This window comes from Heteronotia binoei, chromosome 1 (assembly GCF_032191835.1).
Source record: "Heteronotia binoei isolate CCM8104 ecotype False Entrance Well chromosome 1, APGP_CSIRO_Hbin_v1, whole genome shotgun sequence".
In the NCBI taxonomy this organism is placed as follows: Eukaryota; Metazoa; Chordata; class Lepidosauria; order Squamata; family Gekkonidae; genus Heteronotia; species Heteronotia binoei.
In genome coordinates, this window is record NC_083223.1 from 121,759,019 (window position 1) to 121,783,795 (window position 24,777).

Genomic DNA, 24,777 nt, shown 5'->3' on the forward strand with positions numbered 1-24,777 from the left:
AATTACAGGTGAGTAACCTGTTTATCTTCTTCGTGGTCTCTGTGCAGTCCCACACATGGGTGACTGATAAGCTGAACTGCACGGTGGTGGGTGCTGGCACTAGAGTAGGAGAGAAAAATTAATGCAATGTTAATGCAAATCAGTCAAGCAAGTAGTGGACTCCAAGGTAAGTTGGTACTTACCGGATCCAGATCGTATCTTAGTCGAAGATAGAGCGGAGTACTGCCTGTCCAAAGGAGGCATCTTGCCTAGCACGAACGTCCAGAGCGTAGTGCATAGCAAAGGTCGAGGTGGAAGACCAGGCGGCGGCAGCGCAGACGTCTTCCATGGAGACCCCTCTGGCTAAGGCAGATGATGTTGACAAAGCTCTTGTAGAGTGAGCTCGTAGTGTAGTTGGAACCGGCTGCTTTGCTAGTCTGTAACACAGCTTTATAGCAGCAACCAACCATTTCGAAAGTCTCTGAGGAGATATCTTTTGTCCTTTATTGTGCCGTCCATAGGCCACAAAGAGTCTGGAGTCCTTCCTGAATGATGCTGTTCTATCTATGTAATAGGCGAGTGCCCGTCTAACATCTAGGCAGTGTAGGGCTTCTTGGCCCTTATCCGTAGGACGTTGAAAGAAAGCGGGTAGAGTTGTGACCCTGTGGAGGTGAAACGTGGATACTACCTTAGGCAAGAAGGTAGGATCTGGTCGTAACACTACCCTATCGTGATGAAAAATGGTGTAAGGCGTGTCTGCTCTAAACGCACAAATATCGCTGGCTCTTTTAGCGGAGGTAAGTGCGACTAGCAGCGCCGTTTTCCACGAGAGGAGATGCAAAGGGATTGAAGCCATGGGTTCAAAAGGTGGTTTCATTAGCTGGCTTAATACTAGAGATAAACTCCAACTGGGGTACAGTTGTCGTGATGGTGGATGCAGGTGTAAAATTCCTTTCAAGAAGGATTTCGCAGCGGGGTGTGAGAATACAGACCGTCCTTGTATGTGAGGGTGAAAAGCTGAGATTGCTGCCAGGTGCACCTTTAAAGACGAATGAGTTAGCCCCTTTTCAGATAATGACAATGTATAGGCCAAGATTTGAGGCATAGAGGCAGACAAAGGTTTAAAGTTATGCTTGGTTGCGTAGATGGAAAATCTTTTCCATTTCATGGAATATGACTTTCTCGTTGATGGTTTTCGTGCATTTAATAGGACGTTTCTCACTCCCTCAGGGAATTCTGAGAAAGTATCCTCCAAGCTGTCAAGCGGAGTCTGTCCGGGTCGTGATGAAGAACCCTGCCGTTCTGTTGCGAGAGGAGATTCTTGGCCCGGGGGAAGTGATGGTAAGTATTGTCCGATAGGAAAAGGAGCGTTGTGAACCATGGTTGGCGAGGCCACCACGGTGTGATTAGAATACAATTTGTATTGTCCAGTTGAATTTTCTGTATTGATCGTGTTATCAGTGGAAACGGTGGGAAGAGGAAATGTAATGGACCTGTCCATCTCTGAATGAAGGCATCCCCTGCAGATTGTGGTGAGGGCGGACCTCTCATAAAAAAGAGAGCACATTGTGCATTGTCTGGTGCAGCAAACACATCTATTGATGGTGTTCCGAATTTCTGGAACACTGGTAGAAGGTATTGCCTGTGGAGTGACCACTCGTGGTCGTTGATGAGGTACCTGCTCAATGTGTCCGCTTGTGTGTTCTGGGCACCGGGGAGATGTACTGCAGTGAGATGGATCTGATGCGCGATACTCCAGTGCCAGAGGTGCATTGCTCGCTTGCAAAGACGGGTAGATGCAGTCCCTCCTTGCCTGTTTATATAGAACACAGTCGCCACGTTGTCGGACGCTATTTGAACGTGACGGCCGTGAAGAGTTGGCAGGAATGATTTCAGAGCTCTGTGGACGGCTAAGAGCTCCAGGCAGTTGATATGGAGCGACTGTTCGTATGGCGTCCATTGCCCCTGGACTGAGAGGGTGTTTAGATGGGCTCCCCAGCCCCACCTTGATGCATCTGTTGTGACTACCGCTGACGGGCTTGGTCTTAAGAATGGCATGCCTGTCAGCAAATGATTTCGAACTGTCCACCATCCCAGAGAGGGAAGGATGTTGTTTGGGACAGTTAGGAGGGTTTGTTGAGATTGGCGTTGGGGACGATATGCACGAACAAACCAGATTTGTAGGGGCCTCATACGGAGTCTTGCATGTGGTAGAACCGCCGTTGTCGCTGCCATGAGTCCTAACATGCGTTGAATGGTGAAAGCTGTCTGTTTTGGCTGTTGCATGATTTCTGTGGCTAGTGTGTGAATAGAGGCTATTCTGTCTGTTGGGAGGTACGCCCTGTGGTCCGTGGTGCAGAGGCGAGCCCCTATGAATTGAATGTCCTGTGAGGGGATTAAATTCGATTTTTGCTGGTTGACTTGGAGACCCAGGTCTGCTAAGAGTGCAAGGGTTATAGCAATGTCTTTTTCCAGTTGTGGCCTTGAAGGCCCCACAAGGAGCCAATCGTCTATGTATGGGTAAGTTGCAATTCCGCGCTGTCTGAGGTATGCAGCGACCACCGCCATACACTTTGTAAAAGTCCTGGGTGCTGTGGAGAGTCCGAACGGAAGCGCTCGAAACTGATAATGTCTGTTTCCCACGGCAAATCTCAGGAACTTTCTGTGGCCTTGATGGATTGTTAGGTGAAAATAGGCATCCTGTAAGTCTACCAGCGCCATCCAAGCATTTTGAGGGATTAGGGGCAAGATGGATTGGAGGGTGACCATCCTGAATTTTCTGTGGTGGATGAACTTGTTGAGAGCCCTGAGGTCCAAAATCGGGCGCTGACCTCCATCCCTCTTGGGGACTAGAAAGTACCGGGAGTAGAAGCCTGTCCGATGGTACTGATCTGGGACAGGTTCTATGGCCGCCTTGGCCATAAGAGTGATGATCTCTTCTTGGAGGGGAGGGGATGGAGGGGTTGCAACAAAGTGGTGTCTTGCAGGGGGAGAATGAAACTCTATTGAATAACCTCTTAAAATGATATTCAGGACCCATTTGTCTGTGGTAATTAACTTCCAGTTCTCGTAGAACGGTAGGAGTCTGGAAGTGTTGTGAGGTGGCAGAGGTGGAGAGTCAAAGAGACTGCTTGGATGCAGTTGCAGTCTTTTTAGGTTGTTGTGGTCTTTGCTGCCGCTGGTTGAAAGGTTGCTTAGACGGTGGAGCCTTACGCTTCCAGTATTCCGATTGTCGAGGGGACCTGGAGCGTTTGAATGGCATTGGCTTCCATGGTCTGGCTTTGTAGCCCTGCTGTTGCTGTTGGATCACACCAAGTCTTTTTGCCCGTTTGCGGCTGTCGTCGACTGTGGTGAGTATGTCGTCTGTCGTGGCATTAAAAAGGCCTTGGCCGTCGAAAGGGAGATCTTCGATTTTGAATTTAATGTCGGGTTGTAGGGAAGAGGAGCGAAGCCAGGCGTGCCTTCTCAAGGCAATGGAGGCAGCCATCGCCTTGGAGGTGCATCCCACGGAGTGACGAATGGTATTTATCTGTTGTTTGGAGACTCTATTGAGCTCCTGTAATAATGTGCATGCCTGTTTTTGAGCAGGTTCTGGTAGAGCCGAGACAAGCGTGCCCAGTTGGGAGGACAGATTGTGGGAGTAAGCAGCAAAATATGCCAAATAATTGTTGATTTTGGCGTTTGCTGTGGAGATGGAATACATCTTCCTTCCCAGTGTGTCTAATTTCCTGCCCTCCTTCTCCGGGGGTACAGGATGACGAGTCTGCTTCGATTTGGAGGAAGAGTGGACTATCATCGAGTTCGGAGCCGGGTGACTGAAAAGAAACTTCGACTCCGTAGCTTGGATCTTGTATAGGGATTCGATGCGCTTTGACGTGGGAGGAATAGATGCCGGCTTGTCCCAGGCTTCTTTAATGGCATCTAGATGCACCGGAAGCATTGGCAGAAAGGAACCGGCAGGTAGGTCCGAATGGACCAAATCGTGAACTACATCCGTGACCTTGGGCGCGTCCGATGTCAGCTTTACATTAAGAGCAGAAGCCATGTTTGCAACCAAGTCCAGATATGTTTTGGCTCCGTCGGATGGTGACAAATCTGCAGGCTTTGCAATATCTGAAGCTGGGGATCCAGGAGAGGACATTGATTGCATCGAGTCCGATGACGCGTCGGATTCGACATCGGAGTTGTCAGGTTCGGGTGCTTGCGGGTCCGGTCTGGTTGGACTCGCGTTCTTAGGTTTAGAGGTCGAAGTGGAAGGAGTCGGAGATGGCTGTTTCGTTGGCTGCTTACTCCGTTGGACGGGAGTTGCTTCCTTGGATTGGTTCCTGTGGTGATCTGCACGGTACCGAGAGTGGTGGTAACCGCAGCATTGATGGGAATCCATTGATGGAGACCTCGAGGTGTAGTAGCGTCTTCTCGGGGACATGGATGGAGACCGAGATCTCGGGTTGTAGCGATAGCGGTCCCTCCCCCTGCTAGGGGATCTCTCCGGGAAACGTGTATGATGGTACCGATGTCTCTCGATGCTCGGAGATCTGGCTGGGAATCGATGAGTATCAAAGTAGCGATGAGCATCGTGTCTATATTGGATGGGATTCGACATATCGCGGAAGGATCTGGGGTTGATGTGTTGTTGAGTCCACTGCAGCGGGTCTCGGATCTTCTCCAGCGAAGGGTCTGGTATGGATCCTTGCAAAGAAGGGGATCGGGACGGAACCGGGATAACTTCCTTCGTCTCCTGATGCGGTGAGTCCGTAAGCGGAGTGGCCGCTTCCTGGGTATCGGATCCGGGTGTGGACGGGTCACAACGTATGTCAGACTCGTGTTGTTCCGAAGGTTTGTTCGGAGCGGTAGGTTTTTTCGAGTCCTTCGGGTCGGTAGATTTTTTCGGTTCCTTCGGGTCGGTAGGTTTTCTCGAATCCTTCGGGCCCTTCGGCTCGGAGTGCTTGTGTTTCTTGGTGTGCTTCCCAGTTTTCAATTTAATAGGCGCGACCGTTTGTTGTGACGTCTTCGCGCCGTCGCCGGTTTTCGCGGCATCGCCGGGCTTATGCTTGCTGGGAACAGTGGCCACTGAAGCTGCCGACCTTGCGCCGTCCCCTTGGGGAGACAGAAGGGGAGGCGACTTACTTGTAGTAGAGGATTGCGACATTTCAGGGTGAAGCACAGACTCCATAAGATGACTTCTCAGTCTAGCGGCCCTGTTTTTCCGCGCCTGTTTGCCGAATTGAAGGCAATGCGCACAGGCGTCTACTTTATGGGCTTCTCCCAGGCAAAATAAACAAAGTGAATGTCCGTCCGATGTAGGGATTTTTGCCCTACAACGCGAACACCTTTTGAAGGTTATTCTACTATCCCTTCCTTCCATACGCCCGGGGGGGGAGGGGGGGTAGGGGAAGGGAGGTCTGAGGTAAAAGCAGGAAAGATATTTTTTTTTCTTTTTTTTTTCTTTTTTTTGAAGAGTATAAGAATATAAAGAGGAAAATGGAATAAAAGAGAGGAAACGACGAAGAAGCGAAGGCTAGGATCTGAGGTAAAAGAGGAGCGCAACGAGGTAAGACTATCCCGGGCGACGGTTGGAAAGAAACTGGCTGGGTGGGGCGCCTCCCTCCCGTTCCAGGCATGCGCAGTGGATGCCTGCTCCCCAGGACGGAAGGGAGTGCGCGCCAAAAATAACGCCTAGGCTAGCTTTTAAAATCTCCGAGGTAGGGTTCGTCCTGACGGGAAAACCCATGTGTGGGACTGCACAGAGACCACGAAGAAGATCCAACTTTGCCTCAGGTAGTCCATAAAGGTTAGACAGGATAGGTTTGATTATACAGTCCCGCACTTCCCCATAGAAATCATAGTGAAGTAAGACATGGGTGACCATTTCGAGGTGCCTTCCATTACATGGGCAGAATCCTTCCTGATAAGATATGTTGGCAAACCTCCCAGACAGTACCACTGAGGGTAAAACATTAAGTCTTCCTAACATAAAAGAGTGGTGTAACTGGGGTGACGTAAGCTGGGAAAGCCCATCATTTGGAAATTTTTTATTTTTTTTATTTATTTATCTATGACTTGTATCCCGCCCTTCCCACAAGTGGCTCAGGGCGGCTTCCAGCAATTGATCAACATAAAAATTAAACAATATTTAAATATATAAACCATTAAACAGTTAAACAGTTAAAACCTTAAAAACCAGTAAACGTTCCAAATACATATAAAACATATAAAACAGAAGTCTGGCAAGCTACATTGAGTTCTCATCTTAGCTAGGTGTAGGCTAGCTGGAAGAGGGTCGTCTTACAGGCCCTGCGGAACTGGACAAGGTCCCGCAGGGCCCTCACCTCCTCCGGCAGCTGATTCCACCATGTAGGGGCCATAACGGAGAAAGCCCTTTCTCTGGTGGATTTCAAGCGGGTTTCTTTTGGCCCAGGGATAGTGAGGAGATTTTGTGTTCCCGACCTCAGTACTCTCTGGGGAACATGTGGCGAGAGACGGTCCTTCAGGTAGGCAGGTCCCAGGCCATATAGGGCTTTAAAGGTAATAACCAGCACCTTGTACCGGACTCGGTATATCACTGGAAGCCAGTGCAGGGTCCGAAGACCCGGCCGAATGTGTCCCCGCTTTGGGAGACCCAATAACAGCCGGGCCGCGGCATTCTGCACCAGCTGCAATTTCTGAGTTCGGGACAGGGGCAGCCCCATGTAGAGGGCATTGCAGTAGTCCCACGTCGAGGTGACCGTAGCATGGATCACTGTTGCTAGGTCGTCGCGCTCCAGGAAGGGGGCCAACTGCCTTGCCCGCCTAAGATGCAAAAACGCGGACTTGGCAGCGGCTGCTATCTGAGCCTCCATCTTTAGGGAAGGCTCCAATAGCACCCCCAAGCTCCTGACCCTGTCCGCCGCTGTCAGCGGCGCACCATCAAAAACTGGTAGGGGGATTCCCCCTCCCGGCCCGCGGCGACCCAAGCAAAGGACCTCTGTCTTCGCAGGATTTAGCCTCAGCCCACTCAGTCCGAGCCACTCAGCCACGGCCTGTAGTGCCTGATCAAGATTTTCCAGGGCGCAGACCGGCTGGCCGGAAAGATACCAAATGCTAAAGGGGAACAAGTTTTATGTTCAGAGGAACAAAGGGACTGTTTCTCAATATCTACAATCCTCTGTTTCAGGATCCTGAATGCCTGCATTTCACTTAGCATACAGAGGTTGTCCAGCGAGACACCTACGGGATGTATTTTCTTCTGGATCCGACTATACCACTTGGAAATGAAGGAGTCTGCTAGCATCATATGAATATAACTAGCAGGGTCTGCCCTAAAGTGTAGGCGTAGCAAAAACTTTATGGTGAGTAGCCACATCCTGGTCTCAGTCAAATGGGTTCCAGTTTCTAGGCACATTGAAGCATAGCTAACACAGTTGGGGACCCCCAAAATATGGCGTAGAAACGCTGCCTGAATTTGCTCAAGTTGGGAATTGAAGGCGCAAATCCAAATGCGGATCCCATATAATAACTGAGATACTGTTTTGGCATTAAAAACATGAATGGTAGCTGGGACAAATTGGTTGCCCTTCTTGTAAAAGAAGCTAGCCACTGCAGACGAGCTACACCTTGCTGAAATGACCACTTGCTTGCGTTGAACTGTCCAGTTATGATTGTACTGGAAAAAGACCCCCAAGTATTTAAAAGATTTCACCTGTTCAATATTATTTCTTTTGAGGCACCAGTTTTGTGGTTTCCAGGACTTTAATTTTGGATTTTGCATAGTTTATAGACAGGAAATTTGTCTCGCAATAGGAAGTAAAGGCGACTAGCAGGTGCTTGAGGCCCTTCTGCAAGTGTGACAGTGCAACTGCATCGTCAGCATAAAGCAATAAAGGGATAACATATGGCCCAAGTTTAGGGGAGTGACCTTCAATAGCATTTAGGGAGGGGGCCAGATCATTCAGGAATAAATTGAACAGATATGGGGCTAGAATACAGCCCTGTTTGACTCCCCGATTAGAAGCGATCTTTGGGGTTAACGCACCTAGGCCGTTATACCACACTTGACAGCTATTAAGGGAATACATTTTACGGATAAGAAAAAGTAGGCGTTTATCCAGACCCATGATGTCCAATTTATTCCAGAGAAGGTCCCTGGGAATTATGCTTTTGTCTTTTTCCATGTCCAAACAAGGCCTTGGGCTACAACTTGCCACAGTGGGCTCCCCCGGTAACTGCTGCTGAGAATGGTTGGAGCTCCCAAATCTGGTGATGGGAGGAGCTCCACCACAGAGAGGATCATTTACTAGTGGGACAAATTGGGGCAATGGTAATCTGAGTTTGAAATTGGGGGCGGGGGAGAGGGTTCCAGAAATGACTAGTGTAGAACCTTACATCTGGCAGGGAGATGAGGCATGAAATCATCATCTTCAGGACCTTGATTAATTATCAAAGTCATGACTTGAAGCTGTGACACAGATACCTCACCAGAGTACTTGCCATGGCGTGTATTTCAGGAAAGAGAAGGACATAAGTTATGACAGGATTGAGGACTACTCCCAAATGAAAGAGCAGCCCAGTATGAGGGTTTTCTTCCAACTGACTGGGCTTTCCAAGTATTTTCACAACGGAGATTATGGCTTTCACATCTTACAGACAATGGCATTTGGAGAACAGTAGATAAGAATACTGGCCAAGTATGGATATAGACAAGTTCCATCCTGTCTTGCAGATGCCACTTTGTAGGCTCTTATGCACTAGAGACAGGATGTTATGAGCCATATGTGGTCTGTCAGTCACTGGCATTAGTAAAAACAGGAAGCTTATTTGTCTGTACACAGCTTGCAAAAGTAGGAGTAAAGCAACATCTGATATTCCTCAAGTAAGGGAGGGCATAAAGAGAACAATGAGAAAGGGAGGGACTCAACAGAAGAGACTCCACAAAACTTGGACATGTTAAGGAGAAAAAGATGACACAGAGAAACAGCAAAAAGGCATGTGTTAAGAAGTAGTGAAGACAATATGAGGGGGTAAGCCTTAACAACAGGCTTATTAAATGACATGCAAAGGTTTGCTGCTGGGAGTGTATAATTTTGAACTGAACAACAACAGAAATGGAGGAAATAGCTATATCATAGGCAATGTAGCAGAATAATATTAATATTTCCATACAAGTATCAAGGAAATAAACCCATTTGCTTGGTACATTATTTCATGTAATTCTTTTTTTAAAAAAAAACACATACTTACATTATTCTTCTGGCAAATAATTTCCTATAAAGAAAAAGATATACAGGAGTGAGAATCAGCTGTAAACAACTTAGCTGGTTAAGAACATTGGCTTACTCCTACAACCTTCATTTCAATGGTACTGCATATGGATCCAAACATTAGCAATTCTCACCCCATCCCCTCCTCTTAGCTCTTGGAATTTAAAAGTTAGCACAGTGAGGAAAAAACAGCTAAATGGGAACATTTTCATAAGAAAATTGGCAGAAACTAGAAATTGGCAGAAAGATTAAGCTTTCTTCTGTACAGTCTGCCCATCCCCCTGCACATGCCTTCCCCAGCCTAACACTCCTCTGTTTTCCTAGCTTTACATTTTCAAACCTGAAGTAAACCTACAAGATATCTATGAAATATACTGTGCTGCACTGGACCTGCTAAGGCCTAAGATGCAGAAGAACTTGTACAACATACAAAGGACAACAGTGAGGAGGAAGCAGCCTGGTGGGTGCATTTTCAGGAGAAAATTGGCAGGTACAAGCAAGATTAAACATTCCTCTATCCTGCCTGCTTATCCCTCTATCCTTGCTTTCCCCAAGGTTCATAGTCCTCTTATCTTTCTCTAATTTATATAATTTGATTGGAAAAATGTGATCAAGACTAAATTTCCCAACCATAATAACATTACAGTAGTGAATTGTGCTATTAACAAAGCACTATTTCCTTCCTGAGAGAGACTGGATGGGCTGTCCTGTCACACAAATAGCCTACAGGGTTCTTATACCAGAATCTCTTGGGTTTCATGTTATTTGGAGTTGTTCGCTGTAGTGTTTCTTGCTTGTCTATTGTTTCTTTGCCCACTAGAAGTCCACATATGCAAAGAATAACCCAAGGATGAAAGCTGACAAAAAAAGACAGATATACAGCTTTTAAACCAACTGAAACCAATTACTTCCTAGTAATGATGCCTACTTTGCCAGTTCAAGAAACAAGTTTACATGGAACAATTTTTCAAATAATGCAATGAAACAAAGGGAAATGTGTTTCATGGAAACAAATAAGGATTATTTGCTGGTTTGAAAGCAACAGCAGCATAGAAGGATAATTGGTTCTTATAGCATAAAGCAGGGTTTGCAATCTATGGCTTCTGAGCCATATGTGGCTTGATCAGGACCTACGTAAGTACTTCTCTTTAAAACAGAAAAAATCTTTGTTAAGATATTGGATGGGTAGATGGGATGGTAGAATAACCATTATGTGAAGGGACTGTCAGGAAAAGATCACTATTGGACTATAGCATTCTTAAAGATGGTTTACAAACCAAGAAAGATAATGGCAAACAGTAACCTAAGTGCAAACAATGTGGTGATTTCTGCCAGTGTACTAAAACAATCATGCAGGGTGCTTAAGTGTGACTTACTGTGTCCCTTCCTAATAAATAATAAAGGACTCACAACAATTAGTATTTGGGCTGTAGAAATGTTATGGATTATTAATCAACACATCAATTATCTGTAATGTTAAACTGTATGTTTTCAGTTAAGTAAATAGCCTTTATTGGATTGGCTCTTATTGATCTCTTGCACTGAATTTTGACACAGCATAGCTCTTTAACTATAAAAAGTTATGGGTGGCACATTGTTTAATTTGTACTTTGCTGAACACGTCTTTTACTTCCCATATTGTTAATTTTGTGAGGCCTTCTAGAGCTCATTTTAAATTCCTTTTTTCCAAACCTAGGCTTCCAAACACTTGCAGGATTTGTTCCAGTGTTCCCCTCTGAGCTGAGTTAGTGTGAGCTAGCTCACAGTTTGGCTCACACATTTGTCTTGGCTCAGGAAGGAAGCTCAGAACAAACTTATTTATACAGTAGCCAAATCGCTCACTCATAGCTTTAATGCCAGTAGCTCACAAAGTAGAATTGTTGCTTACAAGACTTCACAGCTTAGAGGGAGCAATGATCTGCTCTGATACTGATGGGGTAAGATATAAGAAAAATATCATGTATTTATATACAGAATTAGGAAGATTTGCTCATGTAGTGACAGTCACATTTTCACTTATGGATATTTCTTTGACCAAAATCTACTTCAGGAATAAAAGATTCTTCTGGAGCAAAAAGCATGCAAAGTCTGAATATTACCAAATGTGGGAAGAGCTAAGGGATCCTAAAATAATATGCTTCTGTGTCAGATTTTGCACCCCATACATAGGGCATCATTTGAGTCATTTGCTATCTGTTGATAAAATATAATGATAAACAATACTAAGAAGTATATGAGTACAGAACCTCTTGCTGTGCAATGGAGAATTACAAGGAATGACTCTTAGGTTCTTTTGTTCTACATGTTCTTTTGTAAAACTTTTGTTCTACATGGAGATCAATTACCTTCAGTGACTGTAGAGAATCTGTGTTTGTGTCACAGTACAGAACAATGTTGTTTGCCATGCTGAAGCTCTCTCTGACTCCCAGATGATAAAAAAGAGAGGGCTGACGGAAAGCATCACTCATCTCCACTACTGCAATATCTACAAGAGAAAACAATATTATAAACCAGCCTGTTCTAACGTTGTTAAAATCCAGCACTCAGATATTTTGAATTAAGCTGGCAATTTCTCTCAGCAGCTAATAAACATCTAGCCTTCTTCTTTAAAGTCAGATTTTGTTTAAGATCACTGATCTTCCTTAGAAGATAGGGATTTCTCCTTTTTAAAAGTATAAAAATTGAATCTTGAGTGCATACTTCTGTGCTAGTGACTTCTCTTGCAGCACATGGATTGAATAAATTAGCCAAGACCAGTTCTAAGGTAACATTTTGTATTCATGGGTGTGTGTTTGTTTTTTAAAGTGGCACTACAATTGCTTACACAACACAAAAACACTATATCACAATTGTAACTTGTCACTGATGGATCCATTAGATTTTAGGCTATTCACAAAATGTAAAAAAATTGTTTGCCAGACTCCATTAATATTTCTGCACAGTTTCAAAATGACATTAAAACTTAATGGTTTTCAAACTTTCTTCCTTCAGAGAATTGTCTGGCACAGACTCCAAGAAAATCATGGAACATATTCTTGGGATACACAAGTCAGTTTATGTAGAACGTTGGACAGACTTAGTGGGCCATAATGTTATCCTGCATGAACTGAAGGTGAACCCTAGGTAACTAGCATTCCTAGTGGCTGCACACTGCAGTGAAAGATCTGTGGTGGTATGAAAGCTGTCCTTCAGAAAAACTTACTTGTCCCTGAGGAACTTTCTTGTCTTTTCATATAGTAACAACAAAGATTTCAGGCAGCCCAAAACAGAATGTGTGATTTCTACAAACATTTTTTTGTATTTTACTTGCACACTGAAAAAAATATAGGATCCCAAAGGATTTTGTTATGGATTTTATGTGTGGTCTCATCCAGGAGTTCTGGCATGCTCTCACCATCAACAGCATTATAACATAATCCCTATACAAACGCTGTTTTGGCTTGGCAAATGAGCTCCCTCATTGGTTAGGACTGGGTGGGACTGCAGTGCATCAACCTTTAGCCCATCAAACCATCACTCAACAGCTCTTGCATCACACTGGCTGACTCTGCTCTTCTCCATCCACTGCTGGTCCCAGGACAGACAAGGATTGGCCCTCTGGGGAAACTGCTAGGCAGTGGCTGCTGCTAGGCAACCAACATTACTTCTCTCAGTAAAAAGCAACCAAGCTTGGTTATTTCAGTAAAAAGGCAGTGGGGGAGACCCTTTCAAGTCCTATTTTGGCCTTTGAGGGAGAACTCATTGGTTGACCCTGCTCCTTTCTCCTGCCCAAGTGGCCGTTGCTAGCCAGTCAAGCTGCTTCTGTCAGTCAAAGGAAACCAACCTTAGTTCTGGCAGTTTATGGGCTCTCCCTACTCTCTCACTAGCTAAGCCACTTGTCACTCTGCTTTGCAGAGAGAAAGAAAGCCTTCCCTCAATTGACTGAGGGATGGAGGAGCAGGGAAGGCTTCCTCTCAATTGACTGAGGATTCCCTTGATTGGCTGAGAACTCCTCCCCAGAGCTTTTTTTGTACCAGGAACTCCCTTGCATACTAGGCCACACACCCCTGATGTAGTCAATCCTCCTGGAGCTTACAGTAGGCCCTGTACTAAAAGCCCTGTAAGTTCTTGGAGGATTGGCTACATCAGGGAAGTATGGCCTAATATGCAAAGGAGTTCCTGCTACATAAAAGCCCTGCTCCTCTCTATCCTTTTCTGGAAGGGAAATAGAGACAGGGGGGGAAATGGCAACCTGTACCAGCAGGCCAGAGAGAGAGAGAGAGAGAGAGAGAGGGAGAGGGAGAGAGAGAGGGAGAGAGAGAGAGAGGGAGAGAGAGAGAGAGAGAGAGAGAGGGAGAGAGAGGGAGAGAGAGAGAGAGAGAGAGACATTTCCAGGTTGGTGGGAAATTCCTGGAGATTCTGTGGTGGCGTTTGAGGAAGGCATAGGATTTAGAGCTTCAGAGTGGGATCTGCCAGACCCAGGTTCTTGCTGTGGAAGCTGACTGGGTGATTTCAGACCAATCACAGACTTTCAGCCTAACCTGCCTCACAGGGTTGTTGTTCAGATCAAAGAGGGGAGAAGAGAATGACGTAAGCTGCTTTGGTTCCCACAATTGTGGAAAGAGATTGTCCTTTCCCTAAGTGGAGACTGCAGGAAGGGGGGAGGCAATGGAAAGCTGAAGTCAGAGGTACAGATAAAGGGAAAGAGATAAGGTTGCCATCTCCAGGTTAGAAAATTCCTGGAGATTTGAGGGGTGGAGCCTGGAGAAGGTGGGGCTTGAGGAGGGGTGGGACCTCAGACAGGTACAATGCCATACACTGCAACCTCCAAACCAGCCATTTCATTCCTGGGAAGTGCTTTTGCCAATCTCCAGGTGTCGGCTGGAGATCACTCAGAAATACAACTGCTCTCCAGATGGCAGAGATCAACTCCTCTTGAGGTGCGGCAGGGGGAATGAATGTCTTCACTTGGGTGGGTGGGAGACAGCAAGGGGGGCACTTGCTCAGAGCCTCTTTCTAGAGCCCGTTGTATTTTTCTCTTCAACAAGCCTTATTCCTAGTATATAATAATGTGAATCTTTGTAAGCTAATGGAAATGCAACCAGAGATTATCTCAGAAACAGTAAAATGAATCTCACTGCAAAATGGGAGCACTGTCCCTGGACCTTGAAAGTTTCTGTTAAAATGGCAAAAGACTTCAAATTCCTTTAAATTAGAATGCTTTCATAAAGCTATTAAGAGTTGTTTGACATACACAGAATGTTCCCTCTGCATTCTTCCAAACCATAAGATTCAGATATTGGGAGCTACCTGAGCACTGACATACTACATTTTTAAGGTGGTCTGGCAATGTCCCCCTTCTCCTCAGACCTCTGTGCTATACAATAGCATTCAGCACAACATTAGTTCTTGCTGTTCTCTGTTTGTGTTCACTGTCTAAGCTGCCATCGTCTTACATAACATTTTGGTCAGAAAATCTAAGAACACACCTTAAATTACACATAACAAGATTTGGAAGAAAATCACTTAAATTCACAGACAGAACCACATTCAAGTTTTTAGAAATGCAACAATTAAGGGTTCCCATGTAAAGAGTCATTAAATGATGATGTCACATTCTGATCCACCTACAGTTTTCCACATGAATGAATCTGCAAAGACTTATGTCAGAACTTACTAGACAGTTTGTGTACATACATCTATATGGATGCTTTACAATGAAAAGATTGGGTATCTGCAACGAAGTTACAGTCTTTTAATTTCTCCCTCATAATACCACAGTACCAAAATCCTCTTTGGCTGCCTTCTGCTCGTACACTGCCCCTGTATATTCTTTTTTTTTTAAAGCAATCGATAAAGATGCCTCTTTGAGTGAACATGCCATCTGACTCTTTTACCACATTTCCTCTTCCTACTTATTAAATAAAATGTACTGATTTTTCAAAGAAAAAAAAAGGAAGTCAGTGAAACTATATATATATAAAAAAGTGAAGCACCAACCACCATCTTTTTCTGCACAACAGAAAAAATTAGCAGGCTTTTTTGTTATCTATGACTAACAGCATATTTCTATGCACAGATTTATATAGCCTTCTGGCCTACAAAAGGACTCAAGATGGTGAATACCAAGCCTGTGAAGATTGGACAAGTGGACAACACTATAGCAAATGGAGTTCAGTGTAGAAAGTGTATAGTATACTCTCTCTCTCTCGGCTTGACTTCGCGAACGAAGATTTAAGAAGGGTGCAGTAGTCCACGTCTGTTGCAGGCTCGCTGGTGGCTGACAAGGCCAATGCGGGACAGGCAGATCCGGCCACAGTGGCTGCAGGGAAAAGCCTGATTTGGGGTTGGTGCTGTAGCAGTGTGATTTTCCCTCAATCTCCTTTTGTCCTCAAGACAGCTATGTGTGCGTTCTTAAAGGAAGAGACAGCCTGGTGGATGGTATGCCTCCATGCTTTGCGATCTGAGGCTAGGTCAGACCACTGGTGATGGTTGATGCGACAGGTGCCAAGGGATTTCTTCAAGGAGTCCTTGTACCTCTTCTTTGGTGCCCCTCTATTTCGATGGCCGGTGGAAAGTTCGCCATACAGAGCAATCTTGGGAAGGCGGTGGTTTTCCATCCTAGAAATATGCCCTGCCCAGCGCAGCTGCATCTTCAACAGCAGTGCCTCGATGCTGGTAACCTCTGCCCGCTTGAGGACTTCAGTGTTGGTCACAAAGTCACTCCAGTGGATGTTGAGGATGGTGCGAAGGCAGCGCTGATGAAAGCGTTCCAGGAGTCGCAGGTGATGATGGTATAAAACCCACGATTCGGAGCCGTAGATGAGGGTTGTCATCACAACCGCTTTGTAAACATTGATCTTTGTGCCTTTTTTCAGATGCTTGTTGCTCCACACTCTTTTGTGCAGTCGGCCAAATGCACGGTTTGCCTTTGCCAGCCTGTTGTCAATCTCCTTGTCGATCTTGGCATCTGAGGAGATGATGCACCCCAGGTAGCTGAACTGCTGGACTATCTTCAGAACTGATTCACCCACAGTGATGCAGGGAGGGTGATAATCTTCCTGGGGTGCAGGCTGGTGGAGAACTTCTGTCTTCTTCAGACTAACTTCTAGGCTGAATAGCTTGGCAGCCTCTGCAAAGCAGGATGTCATATGCTGCAGAGCTGATACCGAGTGGGAGACGAGTGCAGCATCATCAGCAAACAGTAGCTCTCGGATAAGTTTTTCCATTGTCTTGGAGTGAGCCTTTAGTCGCCTCAGGTTGAACAGGCCGCCATCAGTGCGATAGTGGATGTAGACACCATCGTCATCATCTAGATCTACTACGGCTCTTTGAAGCATCATGCTAAAGAAGATCGTAAAGAGAGTTGGCGCGAGAACGCAGCCTTGCTTTACACCTGTGCCTATTGGGAAGGGCTCCGAGAGGTCGTTGCAGGTCTGACTTGGCCTCGCTGGTCTTCATGTAGCTGGATGATCATGCTGAGGAACCTTGGGGGACATCCTAAACGTTCCAAGATTTGCCACAGGCCTTTCCTGCTAACGGTATCGAAAGCTTTGGTAAGGTCGACAAAAGTCACATAGGGCTTTTTCACACAGTCTATGTATTCCGGTATGGAAGCTGGTCAGTTACTGAACAGTAACGGGTTTCTGCTGGCATTTCAGACAGACCCGATTCAGTAACTGGCTGCTACCGGAATACTCTCACCTTTTCACACACTCCCGCGGCTGTCCCAGTAGTGAGGTGTGCCTGAGTCGTTACAAACAAAGAGCAGCTTCTTCCACTTTTCAACCCCTCCTTCCGGGTTGAAATCGCTATGGGGTGCTGTGTGAAATGTCCAGTATCTAACCCGGAAGCAGTTTTCGCGCCCTTTTTCATCCACCGGCGCACGCGATCTGCGGCTTTTTTTTTTTTTTGGAATGTCGGGCTAAGATCGCTATAGCGATGTATCACAATAGCATCACCATAGGGATGCCTGGGCTCCATTAAGATGCCAGATATCGCCACCGCTGAAACCTGGTAACTTATGTCAATAGAGCCTAGCCATCTCTATGGTGTTGCTGTTGTGATACGTCGCTATAGCACTATAGCGATCTTAGCCCGACGTTCCAAAAAAAAATAATAATAAGCTGGAGATCGCGAGCCGGCAGGCAAAAACGGCTGGCGCTGGTGGAAGCGAGATAAGAGCGGAACAGTGTGAAATGGCTCGCTTCAATCACGGAACCCTACCGGAAAAAAAAACACGTGTCTGAAAACTCCCATCCCTGTCTCGGATTACTGCAAGCGGCACAATACCGACTCCCTTCCGGTTTCCACTGGTAAGTGTGAAAAGGGCCATATAGACCCTTGTTCTGTTCCCTGCATTTCTCTTGGAGCTGCCTGAGAACAAATGCCATGTCGGTGGTGCTCCTGTTAGCTCTGAAGCCGCACTGGCTCTCTGGAGTTTTAGTTCTAGTGTGTATAGCATACACACTAGAACTAAAACTCCAAGTTTATGCTGATGGTCAGAACCTAGTGAACCTAAGAGGGAAAAGACCTTGGAGCAGTGGAGGATAGGTCTATTAAAATGTTGACTGTGTCTGACAGCAGGGAAAAAAAGCAAACTCAAAATAGGGGTTACAGGTCCCAGGCCATATAGGACATTTGGCATTTCACCTCACTACTGGGACAGCCGCGGGAGTGTGTGAAAAGGTGAGAGTATTCCGGTAGCAGCCAGTTACTGAATCGGGTCTGTCTGAAATGCCAGGGAAAAAAGCAAACTCAAAATAGGGGTTATTTTAAAAAGGATTGAAAATAAAAATGCCAGTATTACAATGCATCTATGGTGTGGTCTTGTTTGGAATATTGTGTGCAGTTTGGTCATTGTATCTCTAACGTTCAGAAGAGGGCAACCAAGTTGATTAAGACATTTCCCAGGAGGACTGAGACTTTTCAGTTTAGGAAGAAAAAAAAAAGACAACTGACTGTAGAGATAATAGAATCATAAAATAATAGAGTTGGAAGGGACCTCCAGGGTCATCTAGTCCAACCCCCTGCACAATGCAGGTAATTCACAAACACCTCCCTCTAAATTCACAGGATCCACATTGCTGTCAGATGGCCATCTTGCCTCTGTTTATAAACCTCCAAGGAAGGAGAGCCCACCACTTCCCAAGAAAGTCTGTTCATAGAATTATAGAATAGAGAATTATTACTCAGAAGCTGCAACTGGTACAAAACACAGCAGCCAGGTTGTAAATGGAGCTACCTTTATGGGAGCACATTCAACCTATGCTGGGAATGCTGCACTGGTTGCCTATGGTTCACTTTAAGGTGCTGGTTATGACCTTCAAAGTCCTATATGGCCTGGGACCTGTACACCTCTGGGATCGCCTTTCCCCATATGAGCCTCAGACAGACTAAGCTCACAAAATATTCTTACAATCCTTGGGCCAAAAGAAGCTCAGCTGTTTACCACTAGAGCTAGAGCCTTTTTGGTGGCAGTCCCTGCTCTGTGGAACACTCTTCCCGAAAACATCCGGGCCCTGCAGGACTTGCCACAGTTCCATAAGGCCTGTAAGACAGAATTGTTGAAGCTGGCTTTTAATATCTAACGGGGAGGTGACCACTACCCCACCATCCCACAGCATTAATACCTGAACCCATCCCAGCATAAATATAGAGCTCCAAATAACACTGAAGAACATCAGAACAAAAATAAGAACAAAAAAAATTCATGCCATCTTGGATCTTAGGGATTGTAACTGAAACTAAAGCTAATTGTATGAAATGATTTCAATGATTTTATTGTAATTATATTTTAATTCCATTGTTGTATTAATGGTTGTTAGCTGCCCTGAGCCCATTAGGGGAGGGTGGGATAGAAATATAATAAAATAAATATAATAGAGGATTATAAAATTATGCATGGGGCAGACAAAATGGATACATTCTCCTAGAACATCAGAACTAAGGAACACCCAATAAAACTGTGGGCAGTATATTCATGATGAACAAAAGGAAGTGGTATCTTTTTTTTTAAGTTTAAACAGTTTTATTGAAATATAGATATAGCTTACAATCAGTATAGAACTGGAAAACTTACAGATAATATCACCAAAAATATCATCATAAACTTAATCAAAAAAATTAACAAAGATACAAAATAAAAATCAAGACAATCTCCTAAAATATTAATATTTAATATTATTACAGGACAATAAAATAAAATTAGGGAAAGAGCTAAAATAATATAGTATAAATATAAGTAGTTATTACATTTCTCTATAACAATAGAAAATCTTTATACATTTTGTTTTTAGTATAGGAATTAATATAAAATGGATCACTGTCGAATTTTTCCAAGATAGGAAGCCAAGTTGCCAAATACCTAGAATAGGCCTGATAGGAGTCATTGTGATCTAAAGCTGCCTGAATTTTGTCCATTACAATGTGTTCCCGGACTTTAAGAAGCCAAGTATCAAGTGACAATTTGTTAGGGTTTTTCCAGGACTGCGCTATCGTTGTTTTTGCAGCCGTCAAAGTTTGACAATCAAGGATTTCTTAGAAGATGACAATTGAATTCCAGACCAGTGGTTAAGAAGTATAATTGCTGGGTTGTCAGGAATTATAACACCTGTTAGGGATGAGAGATGGGCACAAATTGAGGTCCAAAAGGGTCTAATTTTAGGGCAATCCCACCAGCAGTGAATATAGGAGGCCTTGAAACCACAATTCCTCCAACAGTCAGAAAAGCCCAACTGAGTCATGTGAGAAAATTGGTTAGGAGTAAGATACCAACGTGCTATTAGTTTGTAGTTCTATTGTGATATGTTTATTATGTTAGATTGTAAGGTATCGCTGGCCCATATGGAGTCCCATTGGTCTGGAGAGAGTGTAATATTACAGTCTTTGTGCCATAGATTAGTATATGAGGGTAAGGATGATTCCAGTTTAGACAAAAGAATATGATATAACCGTGAAATGAGACTTTTTGTCACTCTTCCTTCTTGCAGATGAAGAATCAAGTATTCATAGTCAGTCGAAGGGCGAGAAATTGACGAAATCACTTTGGAATCTTGAAGTAAGTGTCTAATTTGGAAATATTCAAACCAGGGTGCCGAATTTGTCAATTTTTAATCTAACTTACTTTTGGGTAAGAGTTGTTTGGAGGATGAAAGGAGGTTAAAGAAAAAATCTTTTGAAGAGTTCCTCCAAACTTTGAAGGAGGAAGGTAATTGAGCAGGAGGAAAATACTTTTGGCCTATATAAGAGGAAATAACAGAAAGTCCAGGAGCTAGAAAATGACGCTCCGAGTCCCACACAGATAGGAGTGCCTTGAGGAATGGGTTTATGAAGTGCCAAAGTGGACGTTCAGATTTCTTGAGCCATATTATTTCATAGTATTTAAGAGGGGTAAAGTGAGCTTCCTCTAAAGGCATCCATGGAGGTGGGGGGTGTTGGTACAATATTTTGGTCATTTGGGGTAAAATTACAGCTCTGTAATACTTTGTGATATCGGGAACGGCCAGGCCTCCTTTTAGTCTTGATCGACATAAGGTTGATATTTTAATTCTGGCTTTCTTGTAATTCCAGATAAAAGAGGTCAGTACTTGTTGCCAGGATTTTAACAAGACTGAGGTATCTCAATAGGGAGAGCCCGAAATAAATATAAAAATTTAGGGGAAATGAAAGATTTAATCATTTGAATTCTTTCCATCCAAGATAGTTGTAAATTATCCCATTGTTTTAGAGTGGTAGTGACTTCAGATACAGTGGCTTTATAATTAGTTTTTAATAAGTCGGAAAAGTTCAAGGGGATTTTTAGTCCTAAATAAGACCAAGATTCTGAAACCTGATGGAAAGGATAATTTGCAATTATATCCTTTTTGGAAGTAGCAAAAATTTTGATCGGGTAGAGAATTGATTTAGAATGATTAACACTAAGGCCCGAAAGTTTACCAAAGTCAGACAAAAATGTAGAAATAACTTTTAGGGACTGTAGTGGATTTGTGATGAATAAGACAATATCGTCGGCAAATAAACTTATTTTAAAAGTGAAATTTTGGACTGACACGCCAGGAATCTCCGGAGAGTGTCTTATCATATTTGCAAAGGGCTCTATGACAATAGCAAATAACAATGGCGATAAAGGGCACCCTTGACGAGTCCCTCTTTCCAAAATAAGTGAAGGGGACTGTTGGCCATTAATTTGTAAAAGAGCAGATGGACGAGAATAAAGAGATTCTTTGGCCGTCCTAAACCCATGTAATATAGAACTTTTTTCAGAAAGAGAGGCTCTACGCTGTCGAAGGCCTTCTCAATATCTAGGGCTAGAATACAGGATTCGTATGGTTGGAAAGTACAATATTGTATTAAATTTACAGTTTGTCTAGTATTATCTGTAATGTCTCGATTCGGAATGAATCCTGATTGATTGGTATGGATATAAAGTCCTATGATTTTATTCAATCTGGCAGTCAAAATAGAGGTAAATAATTTGTAGTCATTATTTAATAATGAAATAGGACGGTAAGATTTGGTGTTTAATGGATCTTTGTCTTTTTTAGGAATAAGAACTATCTTCGCCTGAGACCAAGAAGGAGGCATACAGCCGGATTCCAGAACAAGATTACAAACTATGGTAAGGTGGGGAACTACAGAGGAACTAAATTTTTTATAAAATTCTGAGGATAGTCCGTCCCTGCCCGGGGTTTTGTTAATTTTGGAAGATTTGACAGCGTCAACTATTTCTAGAGGAGAAATAGGTGAGTCTAGAAAAGTTTGGTGTTCATGCGATAATTGGCTAAGAACATTCTGATTTTGAAAAAAAATGATTTATTAAATGAGAAGGATTAGACGAAGTGTATAACTGCTGAAAATACTGGTGAAAGGTGTCCAGGATTTTTTTGTTAGACGAATGTATTTTGCCTGAATTATCTCTAACAAAATTAATCTGTCTTTCACCTATTTCTTTCCTGAGTTTCCACAAAAGCAGCTTCAATGAGCGGGGGTGGTTGTACCAGTATCTTTGTTTTACAAATCATAAATTTTTCCTAATAGTAGAAGATTCCAATAGGTCTAGTTTCTGCCTTTCAAGTACCAGCTTTTGGTATACTTTGTTTGAGCAAGTTTGTTTATGCTTTTGTTCCAAAAGTTTAATGTTGTCTAACATAAGTTGTTTAAGTTCTAATTTTCTTTTCTTATAGGCCAAATGCAAGGAGATACACTTGCCTCGCAGAACTGCTTTCATTGCATCCCATACAATGTCCTTAGAAACCCCACACTCAGAATTGTTTTCAAAATAAAGATTAATCTCTTGTTCAATTTGTGTACAAAAATCTTGATTCAAGAGAAGTGTCTTATTCAGTGTCCAATTATACGTGGGTCTGTCTTGAAGAACAGTATTCAGTGTACATTCCAACCAAGCGTAATCAGAAAGTGTCCTAAGACCAAAATTAGTATGAGAAACTTGATTCAATAAAGAGGGGAGATAAGAAAATAGTCAATTCTCGTGAAGGTGTTATGTACTGCCAAAAAGTAAGTATAGTCTTTAACCCCAGGGTTATGTCTTCTCCAAATGTCACATAAATTAAAGTTTTGAAGAATAGTTTGCATAGGTGCCAGAGGAGAAATCAAGGGAGAGTGTGGCTTAAATGATCTGTCCCAAATGGGGTCTATAAATTTGGTTGAAGTCACCCCCTATGATAACTGCCCCTTCTTAGAAAAGGGCAAGTTTGGATAACGTATCCTTTATAAAAGCAATTTGTGTGGTGTTGGGGGCATATAAGGAAACCAAGGTAAAAGGAGAGTCATTAAGCATACCTTTAACAAAAATATACCTTCCCTGGGGATCAGCTTCTTGGGCCAATGGGGCAAACCGAATTCTTTTTGAAAGTAAAATAGCGACTCCACGTGATTTAGATGAGCCAGAAGCTGCATACTGTGTATGAAACCATTTGGAACGAAGAATGGTGGTGTTTGCCGTCTTGATATGGGTTTCTTGCAAGAAAAGAAGATCGGGTTGTAATTTTGTCAGAGCAGAGGAGAGCCTTTTGGCTTTGATAACATTATTAAGGCCTCTGTAATTAAGAGAGATTAATTTTAAGTCTGACATAATAATGGTGTATTAAAGAGTAATAATATTGCTAAACTCCACAAAAGGCCTGTTAATCTTAAACTAGAACTCTTTATAACAGAGATAAGAAAAAAGAAACAAATGATTAACAACAACTGTATAATCACTGCCCTCACACCACAGTATGAGCAAACTAGCACCTTAAGGGTGGGATTGACAAAGCTGAAAACCAGAGTGTACAGATCCGATTTAACAACTGCTGTAGTAGTTATCAAACTAGTGTTGAAGAAACGCAAGCCACACTTCAAAACAAAAATAAAAAATTTCAAAAACCAGAGCACAAATGAAAAGATCCACTTATTTCGTGGGTTGTAGCCAGAATATGTTAGATCGGACCAATATTGACTAAGAATTATAATTTGAAAAAGGCCTTCCATAGGCAACGACAATGAATAACTTTTCCCCCTATAAAAACAAATCAACAACAATAACAACATAAATCTTACTAAACTGTTCATTGTTTCCAAATAGGGAACAATACAACTTTACACAATACTTAAAATTTATGCAATATGAGGAGAGCAAGAAGAAGGAACATCCCGACTGTCCCTTTGTAGATATAGTAAAGTATAAAAAGAGCCCGCTCCCATAAAATGAAAAGGTATGGCACGGTATGGCAAAACCAGCAGTTCTGTAATAGAGTAGGCAAAAGGTAGAATAAACGTATGTAATGTACTTAGCATCATCTTCTTGGCTTGGAGGAGAATGGTAAGTTAGATGGATGAAGTGAGTTAGCCAAGTTTGAATCAGGAGATGAAGGAGAGTCAATGTTCAGTTGCTTGAGAAGGTCACAGCCAGAGGTAAAATCAAAAGCTGTCAGTCGAAGACCTTGATGGACTACCAGGATTTGCGTGGGAGAAGACCAACGGAAGCAAATCTTGTGCTCAGCAAGTAAGTTTAAAATTGGTTTCATTTCTTTCCTATGCATCAAGGTTTCTGGTGAAAGGTCAGCAAGGACCAGGATCTTTTTTCCCCTGTAAAGAAGGCCCTCTTCAGAACAGGCTTTCTGTAGAATCAGAGTTCTGGTCCTAGAATCTGGGATCGTGGACAATATATCCCTTGAGAAGTCTTTTGAATTAGGCTGTAATGCACCCAAACAATAGGCAGAATCAATGAGTGGGGCGACGCCATCTTGAAGGTGAAGAGCAGAAGCAAGCCAAGATGCAATAAAGATTTTTATCTCCTGGTTCTCTTCAGCCTGCTCCGGCAGCCCTCTAAATTTCAAATTTGCAGCCCTTGATTTGTTATCCAGGTAAAGCACCCTCTCATGGATCCAGAGATCTGAACGCTGAAAATTTTCCACAGCGTCATGGGCCTTAGTTGCCATTTCAAACGCTGAATCAGCGGTTTGGGTGACTGCCGTCAGTGTTTCATTTATTTTTTTTAAGTTCAGATTGTATGGGGGCAATAGCCTTGCGAATTTTGTCTCCTATGGTCTCTTCCAAACGTGTAATGACCGCTTAGAATGTT

The 24,777-nt window shown here is 43.5% G+C and overlaps 1 protein-coding gene across 1 annotated transcript in view; it reads right to left on the reverse strand.

Moving 5' to 3' along the window:
* MAP3K5 (mitogen-activated protein kinase kinase kinase 5) overlaps positions 1–24,777 on the reverse strand; it is a 208,598-nt gene that overhangs the window by 129,762 nt on the left and 54,059 nt on the right. The window contains exons 2-3 of the mRNA XM_060240022.1: positions 11,561–11,700; positions 9,196–9,219 (exon numbers count right to left, since the gene is read on the reverse strand). Coding sequence (XP_060096005.1) covers positions 9,196–9,219; positions 11,561–11,700 — 164 coding nt within the window. The remainder of the gene's footprint in view (positions 1–9,195; positions 9,220–11,560; positions 11,701–24,777) is intronic.